The sequence below is a fragment of the Gobius niger genome (assembly GCF_951799975.1).
Source record: "Gobius niger genome assembly, chromosome: 7".
In the NCBI taxonomy this organism is placed as follows: domain Eukaryota; kingdom Metazoa; phylum Chordata; class Actinopteri; order Gobiiformes; family Gobiidae; genus Gobius; species Gobius niger.
This window is the reverse complement of record NC_136858.1, coordinates 11,803,273-11,815,894: the sequence shown is the minus strand read 5'-3', so window position 1 is coordinate 11,815,894 and position 12,622 is coordinate 11,803,273. Positions and strand designations below refer to the sequence as shown.

Here is a 12,622-nt window from a genome sequence, read left to right as displayed (position 1 = left end):
GGACAGCGCTTTACCAGTGCAGTGCTTCGATTTCCACTGCACAGACACGGGCCAGATCTGAGGCATGGACGATGAAGTGATATGAATTTTAATGCTACACAGACATCTGCAGAGATTTCAGCTACAGGCTACATTTGCATCACCCAATTTGATAGCATTACTGAATCTGACGTGATTGCAGAAGAGTCAAAAGGGAACTTTGGAGAAATAGAAATTGGGGCTCAAGACTGAACCTGCGTCTTATCTGTACCAGCTTTATCGGCCTCAAACCACAACAACAACATGGCCTCGGGTGACCTGACAACCTGGAGAGTTTTAGACAATAGGCGAGATGGAAACTTTTATTGCGAAGAACATAGGGTCAGTGGGATGTCTAAGTTCTCACCTCTAGGGGGTAGGGTATATTTCGGAACAGGATAACTTTATAGCTAGCTGCTTGGATGAGTGACTTCTTAAAAAAAATAACCTATTTCAGATTAGCCTATCGTATTTTGTACAACTTTCAAACATTTTCTACAGAGCCATGCATGCGTGTCTTCACATAGCGAGGCTTTTTAAGGGCTTTAACACAAGCCGATCACCAAAACAATTTAACGTGGGACGAGAGAGTAAAGCACCGCAGTGAGGAAAATAAGCAGAGAATAAGTGAGAGAAAGACAGATATAAGTTCCAACACTGATGTTTGGGGTTCTTTGTTGCATCTTTACTGCAGCTCTCATCTCTGTCATCAAAGTTTACAGCAATCCCTGTGTCAGTCCCAGTCGCAGTTATGACCCTTGCCCTGGCCGTAGACTATAGGACAGGTTTGCAGACCGGGGTGCAGGGGTGGACCTGTGTGCTCTATCGCTCTCTCAGACAAAAACAACCAGCCTTAAAGGAACAGGCCACCGTTTTTCCATATTGTGATATGTTCTCACCTGAGCTTAGACGAGTTTATGTGTACCTGTCCGGTCTTGGGGCATGTGCTCAGTCACACAAAAAGACCAAAGATGTTGCTTGCATTTAGCCTCTCCTCTTCTCCTCTATGAACCCAAATGGGGTGAAGTTAGAAGCGACCAAGCTCTTCAATGTTCCCCCTATTTTAATACGGTTGCGTGACTAGATACACGATCCTAGTATAGTTAGATAAAATTGTCGATTTTCTAAGCGGATAAAAAGTGGTACTATATTGTAAGGCGTAATGACACCTTCGACCTTCGACGTCCGTGCAGTAATTTTCTTCACTCCTGAAGATTTCTGAAGATATTACTGTGCGGACGTCGAAGGTGTTACTACGCCTTACAATATAGTACCTCATTTTATCTGTTTAGAAAATCAACATGTTTAATTTTGTGTAACTATACTTGGATCGTGTAACTACTCACGTAACTGTATTTAAATAGGGAAAGCGTGGAAGAGCTTGGCCGCTTTTAACTTCATCCCCCTTTGGGTCCAACATCTTTGGTCTTTTGCGTGATCAAGGGCACGCACAAAGACCAGACATGTACAACTCGTCTAAGCTCAGGTAAGAACGGTGGCCTGTTCCTTTAACAGAGCAAGTTTGTATTACATCGGGCAGTTACCGCTGAGATAGCACTAGTATCATTTTCGGAACAGTTTGTGTTAGATTCGGGACCTGGGACAAAAGCCTTGATTTTGGCCTGTCCCACATTTTTTGGGACACCCTGGATCAATGCCTTCCTGTGTTTGGTAAATGTACATTCATTTAAATGGCAGATGCCAACTGTAATACTGTAGTGCAGTGATGCAAGCAATGCAATGTATTAGCCTGGAAAGGAGCCTGACCTTCTCCAAGTTTTGAGTGCAGAGTGCTTCAACTGAAAGTCATTTGAAAGTGAATCAGAGAAATGTGGCGTGTGACCTGATCATTTCCTTCATTGAAAGAGGAAACCACTTCAGACTATTTTCTAAATCCATCAGCAAAATGTAAATTTATATTTTGAACAAAAGCTCTTCAAGCTGCCTGTTGCTCTTGCTTTTCAAAAAACAGATGCTCAGAAGCAAAAAAAGGATTTGTAGTAGATGTTCAATTTGATTTGTAGACGCATCTCACACATGCTCCATTCGCTCCATTAGCAAAGTAGTCATATTAAGCATTTTGGTGAAAATCTAAAATCTTAACCTAATTTGCATTTTGAATAAATGTATGAGAATAGCCTTTTACAGTTGAAAAACAAGCTTATGGTTGAACTCCTTACCGAGCCCGGCCAGTTACCACACATTAGCATCTTAAACACTTTGAAGGTATAGTTTTCATCTCTCATCTCTGAAGTGGAAAAAGTCTCCACACTCGACCTGCACCTGCTCTTTGAAAGCGCTCTTCCCTCTCAGACCAACGGGCTGTTAATTACCCATGTTTTATAAATAACCCTTTTAACTTGCTCGCACTCTTTTATGTCGCCCTGCTCCCGGTCTCCAATCAAAGGCCAAGGCTGGAGTAAGAGCTCGAGAGTCACGGGAGTCAATAGAAAAATCGAACACGTGACCTCGCCCCCTACACGTCTCTAGGCTTATTCATTAACACCCACTGATGTCCCAAGAATAGACTCTACGCCGCGGCTGCGCTATTAGGGCCATTACGGTAACTACGTGTACGCTACCTGAATGGAACGTGAAGAGAAAATGATAGCGAGCCGCCTTTTGAACGAGAAGGCTTCACTCCGGAACAAAGTGTACCCGGCGCTGTCGGACATGTTAACGCCCCAGAGCCTGTATTGTTGGAGAACTATTGGATCGTAGCTGTGTGCTATGACTCATTTTCTTTTAACAAATTCATCAAAACGGTAGAAAGTGTGTTTTTGTAGGGCTTTCGTTTTAGAACTGACAGTAGAAAGGAATGGACTGAGTGATCAAAAGACAATGACCCACTTTTACAAATTCAATTCATGCGCAGTTTGATAAGGGCTGTGGGAACCCAGGGTGCTGAGGGTTCTGCAGGACTCCCCTGGTGGAGAGTTTGTGCATTGCAGGCAATATTGGTTGTCCTTAACCGAAATGTAAACTTCCACTGCTCTGTAATTTGGCAAGTCACAGTTGTAAAAAGTATAGTTAAGGCTATAATTATCATTACGTTGAGGTCACACTGTTCTTGTACTGTTGTTCAACCGGATTGTGACAATGCATTCCCTTCAAGGGAAATACATATGAAGTCGCTAACGTATGATCATCCGCATTAGCAGACTTTTAAACAGTGGGAGGCACCAACTTACACGTTAGGGGGATTTTCCACTTTTCAGATCGTATTTGATGATTATAATGTGCCTGAAAGAGTGGCAGCAGATTTTACTGATGGCAATTTCCCATTCAGACCAATGACATTTTATCCAAAAAACATTCAATTCGTAATAAAAGCGCACATTTAGTACACTGTAAATGTTGCCAAGAAGTAGCTGGCAGAAAAATTATAAGTAATGTAATAAGAGCAACAGCAAGTGGTTTTCCATTGAACTCGGCCCAGGACAACATCGTAATCTTGTTTGACCTCGCTCCATTTTGGTTCCCGGACTATAAAACCTCTATTTTGAGATCTGCTTCAATCAAAAGACTACTGGGTGCCCGATACAAATTTCCTACGGGACAAATGAAAGAAATCTAGGTTCACTTTTTGAAATATCCTTAGCTGATGATAGACAATCGAAATCTAGGCTCTTGCCACTTTTAAAGACCTTATTGCTGACTTGTTTTTCAACAGTTAAAGAGGAATGGATGGACTGTAAATTGTTTGTTTTGGTCCAATGACATTCTCAACTTTCCTAACGCATTGCACAGCTCACAAAGGTCGTTTTGCTGACACCAGGCCAAAACTAATTGTATTCCACTACAAGGAGGACAAAACAAATCAACTATAGGGTCTATGATTCTTTGGATCCCACGTGTTAGCCGTCAGAGAGCATTCTGACCAATTTGTTCTATAGATTTTAACTCAGCAGTTGCCGATTATGATTGGTAGATTTCGGTCACTTGCCGTTATTCCTTAAAGTTAGTTCCACCCGGTCCATTCCCCTCCCCGGTCAGTGCGGTGGGCGGCAGTGCGGCCGTGTACGTGTATATGTGCGTGTGCGTGCGGACCTTGCTTGATCTCCTCCGCCGTCCGGTCGATGAGCACGTACAGGGACCACACCACGCAGGTGATGGCTATGACGTGGAAGGTGACGGAGCACATGATCTTCCTCCTCTCGCTCGCCGTCATCTGGAGCTTCTCCCACTGCGCACAGGACAAGGAAGAGGGCACAAACGCATTCATTTATTCATGTTTTCAAAGTCGACGCTATGTTTTATTCAGGCATTCTAAAAAAAATGTTTTCACAAAAGTAACATGTGCGTAAGAGTGGGAAGAAGGGAAGTTGACATGAACCCGCTTTGAGTTCATCTCAGGCTGTTCATTTTCCAACATGGCGCAGGTGTCAAGTGCTCTGTTAAAAGCGCCGTCTTCAAACTCCGGCAGCCAGACACAAGAAAGCTGTTTATTAAAAGATTCTGTCATGTCTTTTCCCGCAACACACGTCTTCAAAGTTATTGCACATTGTCAGTTGTTCGGCGGCAATTGGAGTCTGAGCTACAGTAGAGGTTTTCTCTGTAAGAAATGATCAGGTTTGTGTTGTGCCGTGAGAAAATTGTTCCCTTAAGGCATGTTCATGGAGCGCGGCATGTCACAGGACTTAAAGGGCTCTTCTCAAAAGCTTATCGTAGACAAACATGGCTCTTTTTGGCATGTTATTAGCATGTTATTGACAGGGTTATCAGGGTTGGAACATCTTCAAAATGAACAAAAGGGGAAGTAAATGTGTTTGCAATGCCAAACGATACAGAAGTAGACTTCCTCGAAGCAATGAAGAACTAATACTGAAGTAGAGTTTTTGAGGATATGTACTTTACTGGAGTAGTATTTGTGTTGAGAACTTTATACTTTTACGCCTCTTCATTTGAAGAAAGGCTCCAAAGTAAAAGCTAAATTAGTACATGTGTGTTTTCTTATTTTTAAAAGTGCCTCTGACTCACTGTGAGATATAAAAAGGTTTTGTCTCCGCACAATTTCTGTGCTTTAGAAGTGGCAAAGTTATTTTTGCACACTGACTTAAACGTATTGCACTTCCTGTATAAATGCTTTGTAATGTCCTACAGCAAATACTTACTTCCCTTAAAAGTGCATATGACGCATTAGACAGTTTTTGCTAAAACATAGTCAACATAATTATATTTAAGATTTTTCTTTAGTTTGACATTTTTTGTGATGTTTGTGGTTTTACTTCCTTGACAGGACACTGACAGGAAGTGACATAGATAGAGGCAAACGATTTTAAACTGTTGTCGTGCCAACCATGTTATGTCAATGGGAAATGTCACTTCCTGTGAGTAGCTTCAAAATTGAAATAAAAATAATGTTTCTTCCCAACATTTCTTCATTAAAATGGCTGCTTCGCTGAAGTAAAATAATAATTAGCTTCCACTTTTGTTGCAAAAACATTTGTCCAGTAGTGTCTCCACTTTCACTCAAGTAATGAAATCAGTGCAAAAGGCCTGTGTTTGATTCAGTTTATCTTGATTATAAATGTGATACTGTCCTGAGTGCACTCCCGTATGAAATAATGCAGGAGTCTTCATTGACACACAGCAGCTCGCCTTGGTCAGTATCGGCCTTTATTGGTCCTATATCATGCTAAATTGACCATTTAAACCATGTTGTTGTGCCACATCCTTATCAAAAACACCCCCAGAGTGGTTTTTGGCTTCATTAATGCAGTTCTAAGCAATCCTCCTGAATCCTGCTCTCTGAGCAGCTGCTCCGCCCTCTCCTGGAAAACCACTGACTTGTTAAGTTATGTCGTCAGAGCGCAACGGAAGTGCTCGACGTCTGTAATGTAATGCCTTAACTCTATGCTTACGGCCTGATTTGAATTGGTAAAACAGCTTTTTCATAATTTCTGTCGTATGAAAGAAAAAATAAAGAAAGAAAATAAGAAAAAAAAGGACTTCATCAACCAAAATAGTGTTTTTCTGTGACCGTCACTTGATGGATGTCGGTGAACCTTGGCCAGAACCAAAAGTGGATTAACTTTAATAACCAACGCGAGCCCCATAATGTAAACACCTGATGAAGTGGCCAGGACGGAGCGGTGAGTCAATCCAAACGCGTGTTAGCGTGTGTGTTAGCGTGTGTGTTCGCTTGTGTGCCATTTATGAAGCTGTGTTGCAGATGTTGCTGTGGTATTTTTGTGTCTACTACTCCTAAAGTTGTATGACCTTGACCTTTGACCTTAAAGAGACTATACGGAGTTTAAAAATGTTAAAATTATGTATTTTCCTCCCCCTACATGTTCCAGCCATGTCCTAATGTGTAGAATGAGCTCAGACCTGTTCACCACAACTGCCTCTAAAATCCTGTACGGTCACTAAAAAATGTGTCACTTCGGCCCGAATTGCCGTAATAATATAGAAGGTGCAGTTACACATATGGCCTGAGGTGGCAGTAGTGAGTATAAAGTGGCGAACTTGCATCCAGCCCCTTTAAAGCTAAAGTGCGATATATAAGCAACCGAAATATAGAACTCACCCCATAAACATACACACAATTTCTTCAAACAGAGTCGGATAAATTTAACCACACTTGAAGCTGTATTTTTTCAGTCTAATTAAAACTCTTCCCCTCCTCCTCGGGGGAAATGGATAAATATGCAGATGGTCCTGAATAATTTACTAGCGCTAATCAAAAACACATCTCGGTACAGAAGTTGTGTTAAACTAATTCCTCATTCCTGCAAATGCAGCGCACTGATTTCCTGGGTCACCTGGTACGGAGAAAAAAAAGACAAAACAGCCGGTAAACACTCCATAACCGTGTCAACATCTCTGAGTCAATTGTCCGAGCCGCTAGAGAGGCGTCCAACAGGGGATTCACGCTCTATTGAAAGCATTTGTTTAAGGCCACTTTTGTGCGGCTAATGAAGGGTGGACGGATTTTAATTAGACTGTCCGGCTATCTGGCGGCGGCGAGAGATGGATAAGGCTCTAGGACGGAAGCTCGCAGGCCCGATGAATAACGGACTTCAGCGCTAACGCGTGAAGAGAGGATCCCGCTCTATAGCCGCAGAGCCAGTGATGTTTATCTGCGAGACGGATTCAGCCGCGCCGGCCAAGACATTTACATTCCGAATCCAGTGAGAAGCGCTTTCCCAAAATACTTTTTTTGGGGGGCGTGGTGAAATTTGTGGAAAAGATTGTAATGATTTCGACAATTGACAGAACTTCGTCCCTTTATAACAGATCAGCCGTGTCTTTGCAAGTGCATTTCAAATTAAAGAGTGGTTATTGTGCTTTTGGCAGGTATTTGGTAATAATCTCAAGCACATCTTTATCACTAACTTACTCTTTGTTAATAAGAAAATGAAATATTGACCAAAAACACCTGAAAATATCACCGTCACTTCCTGATTGTGTGGGAGTGGCTATTGATTGCCGTTAACCGCTCCCACTCCTCTTGCCTCCTTAACTCCGCAGTTGTTTCAAGAAATACTTTTTAAAATTCTACAAACAGCCCGTGTGGCTATAGTGAAGCAATGTCCAGTGTATTTACTCCACAATGAATGCTCGAGAGGTGAGGAAAGCATTTCCTGGTTACGCAGGACCACAGGAGGAGCTTTATTGGGAGCTGTCGGAAGAATAGTCACTGGAGAAGATTCTAAGATTGTTCAAAGATGCGCTAGTTGTCAGAGCAGTGGGAAGATATTTCGGCTAGGGGGTGTAGAGAGACAAACCTTTCCCCCCAAAAAAGCTATTTCTGTGCTTATTTCCTAATTATTTAATATTTCCTATGATGCGTAAACTATCCACCAGGGGGTGCTGTAGCACTCGTAGGATCCTGGGTTCGAAACACAGCTCCAGGTCTGTTTTTAATGAAAGAACAACATTGTAACATGGCAAAAAAAATCTTAACACATAATGAATGTGGGTGAATGTGTATGTATGTGTGTGCGGGTGTATGTATATGTATACAAGTGTATGTATATATGCATGTGTATGTGTTTGTACAAAATGTCTTCTTTTCCTATTTCTTTATATAAAAACATCTTCAAAAACAAATAATAAAAAAATAAAATAAAAAAAACACATAATGCATGAATAATACGCCCCTGAAATACATTTTAGCGCCTCAACAATGAATGATTTAAGTTTGGAGAATTAAGAGCAAATCGCCACAATGGGAAACTTTTGAGTGAAAATATGTGCAAATCTGATCAATATCTTTATTTTATTTCATTTTTAGCAAAACCTGAATGTGTTCTGGACAATATTTTTTGATAGATTTCTGGTGTAAAAAAATGTTAGCAATGTCTCTATTTTCAAAGGGACTAGATCATAGACTGTATAAATAATGGACGTCTGCTCACTCGTTTGCCACAATGACCACGTTCGAGGGGGAAAATCATGGCAGGTTTATAGACTCCCCCTCCCCAGCTCTGACGAAGCATGTCCCTAAAAAGGGCATAAGGGCGGGATCTTCACTGTAGACTCGGCCCTTGCATGACGTGTAGCTCGCGAAGCTCCAAAGCTAACAGTCCGGGCCTCATTAGTATGAGATATCGAAAAAATTTCTTCCAAAAAACAGCCTGTTCTCTTTAATTGTAACTAACCCTGCGATTTCACAGGAGGAATATCTAGCTCTAGATCAGGGGTAGGATAGGACGATTTTCTGCATTGTAAAAAGACCAAGGGCCAAACCTGACAATTTTAGCCAAAAGTCAAGCACCACTTTCTACAAATGCCAGTGCTATGCATAATATATGACCTAATTTGGTGTTCTGTTTGGACATTTTTAAGTAATTGACAGTATTTCTCACATTTTTACAGTACTTAACCGAACACATTTTCTCCAGTTCGACCTTCCCAAAATGTAAAAAGCTTCTTTGAAAAAAAAGAATCAAAAGAGTGACAAAAAAATGCAAGAAACAAGAAAAGCAACAAAACTACAACAAACATGGAGCAAAGATGCAAGGTGGCCATTTTATGCTCAGGTCTTGCGCGTAACTGCAGCTTCTATAGTAAGCTCGTGGATGACGGCACTTCGGACCCGAATTAACACCTTTCTGAGTGACAGTGCAGGATTTTAGAGGCAGTTGTGGTGAACAGGTCTGAGCTCATTCTACACATTAGGACATTGCTGGAACATGTAGGGGGAGGAAAATACTTCATTTTAACATTTTGAAACTCTGTATAGTCCCTTTAAAGAGTCAAATTGAATATTTTTTAGTCACATTCAAGGCCTTATTTTAGCACAATTCTTTCAATGATAATCAACGTAGTCTCTGTTGTAATGTGGACAGTCTTTGAAGAGCTGCTTGGAAAGGCCTGTAAAGCAGACAGTGACCGTACTAACATTTCAGAACAGCCTTGTGTTCTTCCCCCCACAGTAGTTTGTCAGTGACTGTGCAGTACCTTGCGGAGCGGCTTGAGCTTGGTCTCCATGATGAACTCGTACTTGCAGAGTTCGCAGCAGCGCGTGTCTGAGCTCTTGATCCACTGCTGCAGACAGCCCTGGTGCACGAAGCGCAGGCTTCCCGTACAGTGGCACGGAGTGATCAGGGGGCTCTCGTCGTCGCCTTCGCAGTGACAAATCCTACACACAAACACACAGAACGGTCAGATTTAACATTCCCACGCTTGCCGAAGTTCTCAAAACTCAGATACAAAACGATGCTGAAGCTAGCAACTCCACCAACAACAGCTTATTTTGAGACACTCCTACAAACCTGTAATCAATTTATACATGATACTAACAATGAGATGGTCGGAGTCCGATAAATCGACACAGCTGGACATTACTTTAAAAACAAATACCTTCTTTAGAGCTAAAGTTTGTGACTGGAAGTTCCCACATGACGGCAAAGTGAAGAAGGGATTTGTTTAATCTCAAAATGTCAGCCATTTGTCAAGGAATGTCCAGCTGTATCGATCTGTCGGGCTTTGACTATTTGTCCACCTGGATGTTTAAGCATTTAACAATGAGATGGTAAAAGAGTTATCGAGCATTTCTTTGTTACGGTGGAATTGAAATAAGTATCAGTCCTTTTCCCCATAGCATCAAGATCATGTTTTGAAATTTTACTATTGAGCGCTATAGATGAGAGCAACATGCCAAGTCCCACAGGATCTAGTTTGGCAGCAGACAAAAAAAATCTTGGATCCTTTCTCGTTCTGGGGATGAAATATTCCAAGCCAGTGATCAGAACCGCAGGAAAATGTCCAGTCTCGCTCATGAACACATGAGTTCACTCTCAGAAGAATCGGGAGCTATTTTATTTTGAATGGAGAAAGATAAAAGCCAATTTATCGATGGCAACTCTCTGTCAAAGTAAGTAAGTAAACTTTGTTTGTATAGCGCTTTTCACAAACACAAAGTCACAAAGTGCTTCACAGTAAAAACAGATCTTAAAACATAACATATGCTGACAATCATTGGCAGCGTGAGTCGATTGGACTAGAAGCGCTTTTGATGTCCACGAAGTCTAGAGAGCGCAGATCGAGTGGGAGTTCATTCCAAAGTCGGGTTACGGCAACTTTGAATAAGCGATGTCCCCGAGTTTTAAAACAGGTATGTGGAACCATCAAAAGGTTCTGCCCAAACAGTCTCAAGCTCCGGGTCGGGCTGTAGGGCTTCATAAGGTCAACAATGTAAGAAGGAGCTTGACCGTGTAGGGCTCGAAAAGCTAGCACCAAGATTTTAAACTGAACACGGAATTCAACGGGGAGCCAGTGAAGAGATTTCAACACAGGAGTGATATGGGCCCTCCTGTTGGTGCTGGTTAAAAGTCTTGCGGCTGAGTTTTGGACTGACTGCATCCGAGCCAGCTCTTTTTTGTTGAGGCACGTGAAGAGGCTGTTGCAGTAGTCCAGGCGTGTGGACACAAATGCATGAAATCATCTGGGAGTGTTTTACTCACAAAGATCTGTGTGAGTAAAACACGACTTACATCACATTCGCCGTCCCTAATCCTAACCCTAGCAATAACTCCTGATCAGGAGGGACGGCAAGCAACAGGTTAAAATGAGAAGTTCTCACACAATCTCTTCCCATTCATTTCAATGGACGAAAGCTTCTGTTTCACCCAGAGGATCTACCGCCCGAGTTAGCCCTGACTTCAAACTTTTACTGTTCTATCCAAAGACTTGTCTGCGATCTCGTCTTCTCTATACAGGTTCCGATGAGCGGAGCCAGTCAGAGAAACGTACGTATTTTGTGGCTTGAGTAAAAAAAGTATGCATAAAATCACACAAAGGAGTGGCAAATAGCACCGACTTCTGCTACATCAGTAGTCGATGCGCTCAGGCTTGACCTGGTGGGACCAAAGTTGATCCATTCAATAAACTATCCATCTTGCTCACTTCTGTGTAAGTCTCTCCTGGTGAGCAACTGGGAATCCAATGTCGCCGTTCGTCTCGAAAAAAACAAACTTGCGAGCTCAAAAAACAGTAGGAAGTGTTTACGAGAGCGGTACTAGTGGGACTTCAGTCTTGCTAAAAAGATAAGGCGTATAGGCGCGCAAAGCTCAGAGGCCAGTCCCGCGTGAACAAACCCAATCACAACAGCGTAATGTGAATGAAAACACTTCATTTTCAAACTCAAACCCTGTTGGGCCTAAATTATCTTTTGTGTTATCCAATTTTGTGGTCAAAGACATTCTGTTGTGAGTATTAGAGACTTTTTTAGATTAGTTTTGGCCATTGGGAGTTTAAAGGCATGACGGAGGCCAACGGTAACTACTGACCATAAAACACATTATTTAGATTACAAAACTAATCTGAAACAGAAGAACAGAAAGCTATAAAAAGCATTTTCCCGTATTGGTTAAGCATTAAGTATTTTCTTTCGAGTAAAATATTAACACTATGGTTAGCAGTTAGCACACAGCAGATTAGCCCAATGTTGTGCCTTTCAACATCAGATACAGGACTAAACCTGGACTATTACCACATTAGCATAATGGTCATCATCAATCAACAAAAAAATAATGTATAATTGTCCGAAACCTTACGTAGCCTACATGTGATAGTGCGACAATAAGGTTTAGCCACGAGATTTTTTTTGTCTGAGAAAAGCTGGCGCTAACTGCTCTGCGTGCTAGCATGAGTGTTACGTAGGTTGTCTTAAACAAACCGTACACATGAACAAAGTTTTAAAGCAGCAGTAGTTTGTGTCTTTTGGAGTCTACTGTCCTCAACCCGGGTACGCCAGCTTGTACTACATCTGAACAAGGAAGTAGCCGCGAGTGGAGCGATCTGATTGGTCGATTGGTTGCAGTCTGTGTCCAGCGGGCCGTAGGAGCCGGCCGACACATAATCGACTGTTCCACTTGTCCCGCTCTCCTCTCCGCTCACATGGGCCCGGACAGTGAGCGGAAACCGGCACGCCTGTACAATCCAATGTAATTTCATGGTCGGGCAGCGCGACTAAAAACGTTTATCTACTCACTGCAAGCTCGGCTCGAAGGAATGTCATCGAAAGGGCGCTTGTGGTCACAGGAAAGAAAGTGCAGTTTTCTTATCGGTTTCTGAAAGGTCTTAAACACTCAAATGTGTTAAATAATGCAGAAAGACACAGACAAGACGCTGCAGTGAAGGCAATTTGAGC

At 42.1% G+C, this 12,622-nt stretch overlaps 1 protein-coding gene across 3 annotated transcripts in view; it reads right to left on the bottom strand.

The window, feature by feature from the left end:
* marchf8 (membrane-associated ring finger (C3HC4) 8) overlaps positions 1–12,622 on the bottom strand; it is a 218,933-nt gene that overhangs the window by 6,266 nt on the left and 200,045 nt on the right. For all 3 annotated transcript variants that reach the window (XM_079559978.1, XM_079559977.1, XM_079559979.1), the window contains 2 exons: positions 9,430–9,610; positions 4,069–4,204 (listed from right to left, as the gene is read on the bottom strand). In XM_079559978.1, coding sequence (XP_079416104.1) covers positions 4,069–4,204; positions 9,430–9,610 — 317 coding nt within the window. The remainder of the gene's footprint in view (positions 1–4,068; positions 4,205–9,429; positions 9,611–12,622) is intronic.